Below are 14355 nucleotides of genomic sequence, written 5' to 3'. Positions count from 1 at the left end.
GTTTATATTTTGGGAATTCAACATCTATATGTTATTCCCTCAATACGGAATGAATTTTGAAATTTAATTTCATTCACGTTGTGACTTATCAAAAGTTCATGCACTCATAATTTTGGGGGACAGGGTCTAAAATTAATTAAGTACACAAAAATTAATCAAGTACACTCTTTTGCCCACATTTCTATCATTCCAAAGGAGATTTTCCCCAGAGATTGAGATGTTTGGCATCCCTATCTTCAGTATCATCTGATAGGGGAGTTAAACAGATGAATAGGTTTAATAGATTGCCTTTATCCTTTTTGACATGCAGACCATTTTGCATTTGTTTTTCTTCTTTTCTTACTCATTGGCTCTGAAGTGCAAATTCGATCTGTTGTAGTCATTTTTCGAAAATATACCTTATCTTGAGTGTATTTTGAATTTATAAACATTATTTTGAATCTGTCTTGACATTCACAAATCCTTCAAAAAATTACAATTTTAAGTGTAGCATTTATTTTAGCTAATATAATGATTTACTCTAAAGTTGAATGAAAGCAGATTCGCTAACGATAGGAAGAAAAAAAAACTTCAAAAATGCGTAAGTAACGTATTAAAAATAAAGTTTCCAGAACTGTCTAAAGGCCAAAAATCATTGTGTGACATATAAGAAAAAAAAAAACATAAAAAAGTTATAAAATAAAACAGCATAGGCTACATTCTCTTTTTGAAAAATGAAACATAATTAGGTAGGCTCCAAAAGATCTATTGAAGTCTAAAATCAAAAAGTTTCATTTATCTCTAACTTTATTTAACCAAACGCTTAATGCATACGCTACAACTGTTCAGATTATGTTTAATAATCTTAACTATTACTTCTTAATTAAAATATTATTATCAAAGTGTCTCTAGGCTGCCAGAATGATACTGATGGTGATTGTTTGCCCTTTTATGTAGTTATAGTGAGTCCAAAACCTGGTAACCGACCTGAAAATTAAACCCTCACTATTCTTTGTTCACCTGGTGTTCAGGACACATGAAATACAATGTTGGTAAGATATACTAACAAAAAAAAAGCGACTATGCTTTATCTTCTTTATCTTTTGTCGGAGCACTTCTCCGATGCATAAATGTATCATTTTTTGTACTATCGACGATTTCGCTTTCCCTTTGCATTTGAAAATTATTCCGTTGAGATTTTTTTTGAAAAAAGATAATCCTTTTTCTGTCGTTTCAATCCCAGACCAAACACAAAAAATGGAGACCATTAACGACTTACCGCCTCACTCATTTCCTGCAGGCGTATACGCCACTGGTCTTCGACATTCCGAATTTCAGCTTCTTTTTCCTGCTTTATTCTAGCAGCAGCAATACGAGCTTCTTCAAGAAACTGCCCTAATTGTAGATTCTTTACTTCAGTAGAGGGTGAACTCTGAGAAGGAAGTGGTACTTCTTTAGGTTCAGTGGGTGTTATGATGGTAGTTGTTTCTGGCGTTTGAGGTGCCGGGGCAGCAGGTAGAGGTTGTATCGGTGGCTGAGCTTCTCGTTTAGTTGTCTGAACTACAAGGGAGTAATGTTTTAAACATTTGAACGATGAGAATATTCTAAAGGAGAAACTTGAGAGACATCAACAACAAATTTTTAAGATGAGAGACGTTAAAAAAACAAAAACAGATCATTTTAGGTCCAAATTTTAAAAGACTTGCACACTACAGCATATTATCAAAAAGTATTGCCTACTGTTCTTTTGAAGAAAACAACTTCAGGCACCCAAAACTAAAACACAACCTCTAAAAATATAGGTACATATAGCACTGACCCATAGGGGAATAGGAGGAGGGGCGGGGTGAATACAGTTTTGAGTTCCGATTTTCATGGGGGGCCGTTGTACCTATCTCAGGTGGTGACCAACCATTCTTGCTGTGTGCAGATTAACCCTACAAACAATCCCGAAGCTAGGCAAGCCTTTATTGAACTAGACACTATTGTATTGATTAAAAACGTTTATGGAATTGTTAGGCGTCTTCCTTTTTTATTCTTTTTTGTTCAAAGTACACAATTTCCTACCAATTTTCATACATCCCTGTAACTGTGCTTAATTTTGCACAGCCTAATAAGTACTAAAAGCTTCCCAGTTACGGGAAATTAATTTTGACTTGACATGTCTAGTCTGGAAATTCATTTATTTTTCTCAAAGATCTTGAGCAAAAGATTCATATGAAACAAATTTGTTGAGTAAATAATTCCTCATCATAGAATTTTATTTGATCAGACAAAAATTGTTGATAAGTCTGTAGGACTTTTACAAAGTTTCAGAGAAATTATAGAAATAAAAAAGATTATCTATGGGGGTATTAGTATCAATAGATTTAAAATAAATCCAATTTATAATAGTTTAATTAAAGACCAGTCAAAAACTTCAACTAGTATTGATTTGCACAATTGTCCTGAAACAAGTAATAACCTTGCGATCGAAAGTCAAAGCAAGGTCAATGCTGTAAGAAGTCAACGGACGGCAGCTAAAATAGCAAATGAAAAAATCCATTCAATTTATAATTCATAATTTTGTTTCATTAACCTGTAAGATTTTGATTGGATTTGGGGTTGGGTGACCTCTTATTCGTATTGTTGCAAGTATTTATAATTTTCATTTTTAATAGATTCCCATTTATACAGCGATTGTGGCAGAGGAAAGTGTCAATATATACAATCATTTAGTTTTTTCTAAAGGTACAGTCAGTGCGGGAGTGTTTGTTTTATAATGTGAGTTTTGTTTCTTTTTTATTTTATTATATAGTTTATATTTTTTTGTGGTATTTTAGTTGTCGTGGCATTTTTATAATGTCTTAAAAAAAGTCTTAAATTGTTGGTGTGTAATTTTTATTCTTTTTTTTTCGCTGAGAAAGGCTCCCTGACGTGGGGCCGAAATATTCGGAGTATTTTTATTTTTGTTAGCTAAAGTGTAGTTTATATTTTATTTTGTTCACTGCTTTATAAAAATTAAACCCGTTTTTCTTCAATTATTTGTTCGTAAATTTGTTGAGTTCAGCTGCACAGCTGGGTTGATAAAAGTATGCTTAATCTGTTTTATTTATTTGCTTTGTCTATTTCTAAGGTTTTTTTTTGGGTAGCTTATTTTTCTGGCTCTTATAGTTTTGTATGTGGTTTTCTCCATGTTTTTGTAACATCTTCTTGCACAGAAGACAGCTTAGTGGAAGTATTTGCTTAAAAATCTGTATTTTTCTTCTTAATCTTCAATGACTAAAATTTTTCCTCAATTTCTGTTGCATTCTTTGGCTTGGTTAGTTTAGAGTCAGGGAAGATTATAAACGTTCTTTATGTTTCTAGCAATAAGAATAAACAAATGGGCAACATATTGCGAGAATTACAGGAAGGAGAGATTTTTGTTCTTGGGGAAAAAACTTCTTAACAAATTGCTGAGCATAATGATGGTTGTTAGACTAAGAGGTGGCGCTGATAACCTCTCAAGAGAATAGCACGCCTTTTACACTTTTAATTTACCCCTCCAACTGGGAGGAGTATAAATTTTAAGTGGGAGTATTCTTTTCACCTTTACAAGATGGGGAGAATTAGTTTAGCAAATATTAATGCAGAAATTAATAAATGAGAAGTCTTACTCTGAATTGACACACCCCTTTATCCTATGTTTTGTAAAATATAAAACAGGCATTTGATGAAGCTGGTTGAAAAGCTTCAGTGAAGGCCCTATTCTTCTACGATTATTCAAACGAGCATGTCAAAGCAATTAGTACTATGCGAAAAGATAACATTAATGCAGTTAAGAGTAGGAGAATTGTTTATTATCCCTATTTATATGGACTATTTTGGTAGACTTTTTCCTAAAGATACAAGCTAGTTGTTTGTCATTTGGAATATCTCACTTCTTATTCAATTCAATAAGAAATTTTGCTTAGAACAATGATGTATGTAAGGGAGGCATGGACAAAGCAAGGACCAAGTGGATAAGCTACCATCCTTAGCAAGCAAAGTAAAAAGAAATAACACTGGAAAAGTCCTGCAAGGGCCAAGCAAAGTAGTCATAGAACTCAATACAACACTAGGGTACTTTAAACAACACATATAACTTCAGGCACAAACCTGTATCTTGTCCACCCAATCTTCTTATAACAGATTCGGTAACCTGTAATTAAAATTCAAAATTAGTATCTAGTCAGTCCAAAAGATTTTCCTCCTTCCCCTTGCTTTCAAATATGCCATGCTAAAACATATTTCATTTGTATCATAATGTACACAATAGAATGACATGGCAGACTTTCAAGCAAAAACTGATAAATAGCAACTTAGAATCGTATTTCTTTCCTATGTTTTTCACCCCATCATCCAGGATAAGTCTTGATCTCCCCTAGAAGTGTGAATATACAGTGACATACACATAGCTGAATCTAACGCAATGGGAAATTCTTTCAACCTGGCCCAAAGGAAAAACCTGTCGATGAAAAATATTTTTACCCCCCTCCTGACAGAAAAAATATCCCTAAATGTCACTTTTTTATGGACTGCATTGATGTCTCGGGACAAGTAGCATACTGTATGTCAGTGAGGCTAAATAAATGAGGTTTCTGTGAGGTTTCTGAGACTGAGGCTAAATAAATACCCTTTCAAAGTTCTTAGAGTTTTTAACTGATAAATTATGGCCCTATTCAGGCCAAAAATCTAACATGCTTCAATCACATTTGACGTCATCTCTTTTGCATCTCTTTAGTACTTAAGAAGAGTACTAAGCCTTCAAAAGCTCATTTGGATGAATTGCCCTCTTTTAAAAATCTAGGACTATGGATAGTCAAACTTCTGACCATCCATTTCTGAAAAAGTAAGAATTTATATATTTTGCTAGTAGCAAACCCAAGTCTTTCATACGTCTGGCACTTCACTGCTTAATTTCCGTCAAGACCACACCACTTTTTGGGAAGATGAAATTCCCATTTCTAAAATTATGCGCGATCTTCCATGTAACAATAGTTTTGAAAAAAACACATTGAAAATTATTATAGTTTATATATTTAGAATTAGCATAGATGACTAAAAAACTTGTTTTAGAGCTTTAAATTCAATTGACAAGGGCCACTCTACTACCGCTTCCTCCTTCAACTATACTTTTAAACTCAAGTTCAATACTTAATACTTGTAGAACAATACCTCAAGAACGGTATTGATCCCTGAAAATGTGCCCCCTCCAAGTGTTTATTAGGAGGGGAAAGTCTAAAAAATCAGAACAAATAATAGGGAAATCATTTTTAATATTAACTGCTGAAAGCTCATCAGTTCAGAAATTAAATTTTACCTCCCATGATATTTGCAATAAAATATCATTATTAAGTTTGTTTGTGTAGGGAAGGGGGGTCATGTGGGGAGGGCCAGGGGCCAGCTCGTATGATTTTTTGAATAAAATATTGTTAATATTTAGTTTTTAAGGGGGGGGGTCAGGCCATGAGTCAGATTCTTTGCTTTTTGAATAAAATATCGTTATTAAGTTATTGTTTTTTTGGGCGTGGTGGGGTCAGACCACAGAGGGAGGCCCAGGGGTCAGCTCCCATATTTTGTAATAAAACATAGCAATTATTTTTTTTTGGGGGGGGGGGGGTTGGGGGTTTTATGGCCCCATACCAATTCAAAATAGATAATTATAAAGATTTTTTTTTACTGTAACTGTAACTGTAAAAAATTTTAACTGTAAAATAGCCTGGGCTGTTGCTATTCCCGGTCTACTGTTAACTTCTTCACTGAGCCTACTATCTTTACTTAAAAAAATACCGTGGTAAGTGAGGCTATCGACTTGATTGTTCTTCTTTTTAGCCAACATCATCTCTTTACCTTCACTTATTCCTAATCTTAGTGACTTCGTATTCTTGACATTCATTTTCTCGACATTGAGGGTCCGAGAAAGAAAGCCTTTTTTTGGATCCTTAACTCACAAAATCTCTTGAAGTTCCTTCATTTTTCAAACATTTTAATCTCAGATGCTTTCATCATTAGCTTAATCTAAGTCTAGGAGAGTTTTACTTTCCCCTTTTGATTCTGCGTTCTTCCATTGCATTGACTGTGCTTTTAAGGATAGAGTCAATCAAAATTATGCATGTAAATATTATGCAATAATTATGCAATAATCATGATTATTAAATTATTATAATAATTATGCAATAGAACGCAAGCCTTCTTAACTAATGATTTAATACAAAACCAGCTACTAACCTCATTTTCTATATTAACCATTAGTACTTTTCTTATAAATAGCACTAATTACTTTAGTGTATTTATCAGGCATTATAACCTAAATTATACCATTGCCTATATTAAAGGCCATAATGGTCAAATATTTTATTATCTATATTTTCCCAAGAGGCACTATATAGAAGGGGTGGTCATATAAACTTAGAAGGGGGCTGATTCAATTGAAAATTTGAAGTTATAGTATCTTTTTTAAGAGTCAAAAGTGATCAGGGGACGCCCCTTTTTCTCATCACTTTGCATAGTAATCTAAGTTTTTCACTGGCTTGTATTATTCTCGATTCTCTCTTCTTTAAGGTTTTGTTAAACCCTTTTTTCTCGAAACGCATCTGATTAAAATTTTGATATAGACATTTTGTTAAAATATTGCAAAGATCAGATTTAAAAACTCTGAGATCGAAACAAGCCCCACAGGCCGGAAACAGTTGTTTCAAGTTAAGCTCTAGAGGCATATATTGATTGTATGGAAGGGATGCTCGCACAAACTTCAGAGGGGGTTCATTTGATTAGAAATTGTAAGTTCTAGTTTACTGTTAAGAATCAAAGGACACCAGAGGGCAACTTGCCCCCTCCCCCCACGTCCCTTTTCCCCAAAATCATCCAATCAAAATTTTGAGTAATTTCGTTCAAAGTAGTTCATATATCAGACGAAAAAATTTCTCTAGGGTTGATACAACCCCTAAAATCCTGGGGCATGTGTTGTAAGTTCAACCCCAAGGGAATAGAGGGTTTCTTATGGAAGGGGGGTGGCTGTATGAGCTTTAGAGGGCGATTATTTGATTGGAAATTAAAAGTTCCGATTCCTTTTTTATGAGTCAAAGGTGATCATCTAAAGCCCCTCCCCACCCTCTTTTCCCCAAATACATCCAATCGAAATGTTGAAATAGTCATTTTATTCGAAACAGGCCACGATCAGATAACAAAAATTTTGGGGTCAACATAACCTCCCAGAGTCCAGGGAAGGGCTGTAACTTATGCCCCTGGGTCGTATAAGATTTTTATGGAAGCGGTGGTTATATAAACTTTGGAGGGGACTCAGATGATTAGGAATTGAAAGTTCTAGTTCTCTGTTTAAGAGCAAAAAGTGATTGGACAGTAACTAGTACCCTCCCCCTCTCCACCATCCTGTTTTCCAAAATGTGTCGGATTGAATTTTTGAGATGGTCATTTTCTTCAAAATATACCATAGGTCATATAACAAAATCCAGGGTTTATACAATCACCCAGAACTGGGGGTAAGTATTGTAAATTATGCTCCCGGGTGCATATAAGGCTTTTATGGAAGGGGTGGTCACATAGATTTTTGAAGGGACTTGTTCAGTTGAAGGTTGAAAGTTTTAGTTCCCTTTTTAATTTCAATTGCATTTTGATTCTGATTTTGAATATATATGATTTTCATCAAGTTTAGTCTTGCCCATCAAAAGTTAACAGCCTGAGAAAATATGTCTTACTGTAGAAAATATAGGGGAAACAACCCTTAAAAGTCATAGAATCTTAACAAAAATCACACCATCTGATTCAGCACATCAGAGAACCCTACTGTAGATGTTTCAAGCTCCAATCTACAAAAATGTGGAATTTAGTATGTTTCGCCAGAAGAGAGATCACGGATACGTGTTTATTTGTAGTTTTTTCCAAGGGTGATCGTATCGACCCATTGGTCCTAGAATGTCGTGAGAGGGTTCATTCTAACGGAAATTAAAAAGTTCTAGTGCACTCTTTAAGTGACAAAAAAATTGGAGGGCACCTAAGCCCCCTCCCAAGCCCATTTTCCCCTAAAGTCAATCAATCAAAGTTTTGAGATAGGCACTCTGTTTAGCTTAGTCAAAAATCTAATAACTATGTCTTTGACGACGACTTAATCTCCCACAGTCCCCGAGGGAGGAGGTACAAGTTACAAACTTTGACCATTGTTTACATATAGTAATGGTTATCACAAAGTGTACAGTGGGTCTCAGGGGGGACTTTTGGCGTTGGGGTGGTTCAGGGGGAGAGGGTTACGTGGGAGGATCCTTCCACAGAGGAATTTTTCATGAGGGAAGAGAATTTCCATGAAGGGGGTGCAAGATTTTATAGCATTATTAAAAAAAGAGAAAATAAATAATTGTTTTCAACTGGAAGTAATGAGCAGCATTAACGCTTAAAACGAACATAAAATATTACATATATAAGGGGGTTCGTCTCCTCCACAATACCTTGCTCTTTACGCTAAAGCATTTTTAGTAATTTCAACCATTTATTCTACAACCTTTGTGATTCAGGGGTCATTCTTAAAGATTTGGGACAAAATTCAAGCTTTAGTGTAAAGAGCGGGGTATTGACGAGGGGGCGAATCCCCTCAAATACGTAATAAATGCGAAAATATTAAGTCCGTTACGTAAGTTAATTCGTAAGGTACGTATGTTTATTACTAACAAAGACGTTCGTAAAAAAATAACGAAAAAATCTAGTTGCATTTCCAAGTAGCTAAAACTTGGAGCACAACTAGATCTCATCCTCCATCCCCCCTTTTTTTTCAAAATCGTCCGCTCAAAACCATGAGAAAGCCATTTAGCAAAAAAAAAAAAAATATACAAATTTCGTAGGATTTATTCATGTGCGATGAGCCCAAAACATAAATATATATATATATATATATATATATATATATATATATATATATATATATATATATATATATATATATATATATATATATATAATGATACTAATTTTAGATATATCTTCAGTTCAATATTTTATTTCACTGTAATTCTATTTTCATTTTCAAGGTTGTAATAACTGGAAATGAAAATGTTTGTAACATAATTCATTTCCTGTGAAGCGCCAATGATGCAGTAGACTAGATTTTTACAGTTAAGGAAGGGTTAGGTGTCCAACCGCTTGTTTGTAGTGAAAATGTATTTTTCTTCAACAGTCTTGGAAAGAACTAATAATATTTAACTGAATATTTGACATATAGTGATATTAACTGCTGAAAGCTCATCAGTTCAGAATTAAATTTTACCTATTGTTGCCTGGGGGCATATAACGTTCTTATGGAAGGGATGGTTGTATAAACTTCAGAGGGGGCTCATTCGATTGTAAATCAGAATTCCTAGTGCCCCTTTTAAGAGTCAAAAGTGATCAGAGGGCAACTAGCCCCTCCCCCAAAGGCCCCTTTTACCCAAATGGATCCAGTCAAAATTTGTAGATAGATATCTTGTTCAGAATAGTTTAAAGATCAAATAACCAAAACTCTGGAGTCGAAACAGTCCCTTCAAGCCTGGAAAGAAGTGTTATAAGCTATGCCCTGGGGGCATATAAGGTTTTATGTAAGGGTAGTTGTAAAAATGGTTCATTTGATTGGAAATTGAAAGTTTTAGTTACCTTTTTAAAAGTCCTCAAAAATGATCCAAGGGCATCTACCCCCCTCATCTTTTCCCAAAAATGCATCCAATAATCAATATGAGATAGCCATTTTGTTCAAAACACTCCAAGATTCAAATTAATATGACTTGGGGATGGAGAAATCCTCCCTAGCTCCCCCCCCCAACAAGGGTTGTGACTTATTTAAGTTACCCATTATTAGAATTTGAGGTTTTTGAGGAAAGGGTGGTCATATTAACTTTGGAAGGGGCTCATTTGATTGGAAATTAAAACTGCTAGCTCTTTTTTTAAGAGTCACAAGTTATCAATGGGATACACACCCCATTTTCCCAAAGGGCATCCAATCAAATTTTGAGATAGACCCTTTGTTCAAAATAGTTCAAGGGCCAAATAACTATGCTTCTGGGTTTGACCCCCCCCCCAACCCGGGAAAATGGCTGAGTTATGGAACTTAATTATTGTTACTTTAATGATTGGATTTAGTGATTTACATGGTAGCTTTGATTTATGGTTCAAGGGATGTAAGTTATGCAAGTTGATTATTGTTACTTTGTTCACTTTGATACCTTGTTTACTTTAATGCTTTCTTTACTTTGATACTTTTGATATTGTTACTTTCATACTAGTTTTTATGCTTCGATGAAAGTTTTATGTAAAAAAAAAAAATTCTTATTTAGATACATGGAATTTTTTAAAACTTGAAACTTATTGCAATCAAAAAAATAAAAAATTAATTAAAAATTTTTGTAAAAATTAAAAATTACACTTTATAAAGTACAAATTTGTATGCTTTAATTAAACCTACAGGGATATCAACAAGTGTTACACTAGTTCATTTCAAAACACTTAACTTACATTTTACTTCATTTGGTGATATAAGAGGGAAATCACAAAAATCAAGTGGAGGACTTGGTATTTCATCAATTGGTAGAGGTGGGATTGACTGGACAATATTTACCAGGTGGGCATTCAATTTGTTTGTAGTTTCGAATTCTTTTTCAACTAAATTAAAGTCTATTTTTTTCCAACTACATTTTCAATTTCTTTGTACCACTTGCTTTGCTTTGACTTAAACAAATGATTCACTTTTCTTTCAATATATTTGTGGGCTGCATTTCTTGTCACTTTCCAACAGGAAAATGACAAGTCTAATCCAACTACCAAATTTAAAAGGCCTTCATCACTTATTGGTCTACTGGTCACTGTTGTAGTTTCGTACTCAATCCGAATTTTTTGGAGAGGATTTAGCTCTTGAGGAAAGTGGTAGCTTCCACACAACAGTGTGCCAAGTACTGGTTCCCTGTAGAACTCACACAAATTAAAAGAAATAAGGTCTAACATAGTATCCCCTTTAGTGGTTGGCTTTTTGACCAGTTGTTTAAGACCAAGTACTCTATTGATTTGCTCAAGTTTCAGTTCATTGGCATCACCAAGCATAAATATTCAACAATTAGGGTATTTACTAGTTACATAACCAGAACTTAATTGCATTTTTCTAGAAATAACTTATGGTCATTTGCATTCTGGACCAGTGAATAATAATATTAACAAACAGCAATTCCTGTGAATTTATGAGGAAGCTGTTTAGGCTACAAAAAAAACCCAAATCAACTCATCACACTTATTTAAACATGGGACTTCAATTAATCTTGATTTAATTTTATTACGCAAATAAAATCCTGACCCTGCCTCCCCTTTTCCCAAGAGGATGGTAATCTGGGCAAAGCTTAACAAAACCAATATAATCTCCAATTTCTAGTAATTCAGGATTCTGTTGGTGCACTTCAGTAACAACAACAACTGAAGCTTTAACTATATTAGAAAAAACTCTATAACTCAGACACTTTATCCATACTCAAACTTTCTCTGCTGCTGTAAAGAAATATTGGGAAATTAAGATCATCTGAACAACGCTTTTTCAGCTTTGTCCTACAGTTTACCTTAACAGTAGCAGTGAGATATTCTGTTTTTGAAGGTAATCTAGGCTCCTATCAACGTATTCATCAAGGATAATTGTAGGGAAGGGGGTTCCAAGCAGGGCATGTGACTGAAAGAGCTGCTGTGAGTTTCTGTTGCTCAGTGGGAGTGCTGTCTGGTGCTGGAAACAAGACTGATGGGGGGGAGTGGCTTGGGTAGACACAAAGAGAGAACAAAATTGTGTGCAAGGGAATTTGGGAGGGTGTGTAAAACTCTGGTCTTTGATATGTGGGAGAAGTTGGATGCATCCAAGAGAGCTCCAGAGCAACCAAGTTGTAATGATCTTGGTACAGGGTGCTTCGAACTGAAACATGCTTGGAGAGGGCAGGCCTCCCTCCAAAGTCTATCCCTGTTTTTTTGTCAAATTCTTAGTACTACCATTGTGCCCATGCAAAGGTTTAGCTTGTGGCTTAGAGAACAACCTACAAAAAGACTTTGGGATAAAAACATGATAGTTGTCACAACCAAAGCAATAACCCAACATAAAAACAGAACAAATAGAAACATGGTCAAACAAGCACAAAATCTTATGGCAAAAACCTGTCAGAAAATATTTACAAATATGGAGCTGATTACACCTTCTTCCATGGTTACATTTTGCATGCAAAAAATCCTTGCAAACTGGTTTTGTCTTTTAATTTTGAATTACATGCAGATCACCATTTTTCCCCAGCCAATTCTTCCATTTCCTTCACTTTCATTTGCCACAACTTTCTCATAAACAGTTTCTATACCTGCATAGGATTTTGCAGCAACCTTGTTTCTCTTTAAAACAAAGGTGTCATTATCTTCTTTCAAATTCAGCATACAATCAGAAGCCATTAAGTTATTCCTGTATTTGGGAGGTTGATCCTCTACCATAGTAATAGAAGATTTGTCAGTGGGATTTTTATGTTCATGAATAATTGATTTCATTTCAACATTAATAACTTGACCATTCAGGTCAATGTCATTGCTAATCACCTGGTTTGAACACCCTTCACCTCTCAAATGAATTTACAACCAAAACAACAACTGAACATAAAAACAGAAGAAATTGAAACATGGTCAAACAAGCACAAAATCTTATGGCAAAAACCTGTCAGAAAAATATTTACAAATATGGAGCAGATTACATCTTCTTCCATGGTTACATTCTGCATGCAAGAAATCCTTGCAAACTGGTTTTTGTCTTTTAATTTTAAATTACATGCAGATCATCATTTTTTATTCAGCCAATTCTTCCATTTGCCACAACTTTCTCATAAACAGTTTCTATATCTGCATAGGATTTTGCAGCAATCTTATTTCTCTTTAAAACAAAGGTGTCATTATCTTCTTTCAAATTCAGCATACAACCAGAAGCCATTAAGTTATTCCTGTATTTGGGAGGTTGATCCTCTACCATAGTAATAGAAGATTTGTCAGTGGGATTTTTATGTTCATGAATAATTGATTTCATTTCAACATTAATAACTTGACCATTCTGGTCAATGTCATTGCTAATCACCTGGTTTGAACACCCTTCACCTCTCGAATGAATTTACAACCAAAACAACAACTGAACATAAAAACAGAAGAAATTGAAACATGGTCAAACAAGCACAAAATCTTATGGCAAAAACCTGTCAGAAAAATATTTACAAATATGGAGCTGATTACATCTTCTTCCATAGTTACATTCTGCATGCAAGAAATCCTTGCAAACTGGTTTTTGTCTTTTAATTTTAAATTACATGCAGATCATCATTTTTTATTCAGCCAATTCTTCCATTTGCCACAACTTTCTCATAAACAGTTTCTATATCTGCATAGGATTTTGCAGCAATCTTATTTCTCTTTAAAACAAAGGTGTCATTATCTTCTTTCAAATTCAGCATACAACCAGAAGCCATTAAGTTATTCCTGTATTTGGGAGGTTGATCCTCTACCATAGTAATAGAAGATTTGTCAGTGGGATTTTTATGTTCATGAATAATTGATTTCATTTCAACATTAATAACTTGACCATTCTGGTCAATGTCATTGCTAATCACCTGGTTTGAACACCCTTCACCTCTCAAATGAATTTACAACCAAAACAACAACTGAACATAAAAACAGAAGAAATTGAAACATGGTCAAACAAGCACAAAATCTTATGGCAAAAACCTGTCAGAAAAATATGGAGCTGGTTACATCTTCTTCTATGGTTACATTCTGCATGCCAGAAATCCTTGCAAACTGGTTTTTGTCTTTTAATTTTAAATTACATGCAGATCATCATTTTTTATTCAGCCAATTCTTCCATTTGCCACAACTTTCTCATAAACAGTTTCTATATCTGCATAGGATTTTGCAGCAACCTTATTTGTCTTTAAAACAAAGGTGTCATTATCTTCTTTCAAATTCAGCATACAACCAGAAGCCATTAAGTTATTCCTGTATTTGGGAGGTTGATCCTCTACCATAGTAATAGAAGATTTGTCAGTAGGATTTTTATGTTCATGAATAATTGATTTCATTTCAACATTATTAACTTGACTAATCTGGTCAATGTCATTGCTAATCACCTGGTTCATCACTAGTTTGAACACCCCCAAACGAATTTACAAAGTGCAATATAAATTTTCTGAATTTTTTATTTTCACTTGATTGACTTATTGTTCTTTGTTATGTCACTGTTATGAGTTGCAGATAGGGCTTCAGAAATAATGGTACCAATATAGCTTCATAACTTTTCTTGTCTGTCTTTTAATGGTTTAAGAATATCAAGATAAGTCTGACAAGCAAAATCTTTAGCAC

The 14355-nt window shown here is 34.3% G+C and overlaps 1 protein-coding gene across 1 annotated transcript in view; it reads right to left on the bottom strand.

Moving 5' to 3' along the window:
• LOC136026562 (MICOS complex subunit MIC19-like) overlaps positions 1-14355 on the bottom strand; it is a 45381-nt gene that overhangs the window by 26086 nt on the left and 4940 nt on the right. The window contains exons 2-3 of the mRNA XM_065703251.1: positions 4099-4141; positions 1259-1539 (exon numbers count right to left, since the gene is read on the bottom strand). Of these exons, the coding sequence (XP_065559323.1) occupies positions 1259-1539; positions 4099-4141 (324 nt within the window). The remainder of the gene's footprint in view (positions 1-1258; positions 1540-4098; positions 4142-14355) is intronic.

This window comes from Artemia franciscana, chromosome 4 (genome assembly GCF_032884065.1).
Source record: "Artemia franciscana chromosome 4, ASM3288406v1, whole genome shotgun sequence".
In the NCBI taxonomy this organism is placed as follows: domain Eukaryota; kingdom Metazoa; phylum Arthropoda; class Branchiopoda; order Anostraca; family Artemiidae; genus Artemia; species Artemia franciscana.
This window is presented reverse-complemented; position numbering and strand designations above follow the sequence as displayed.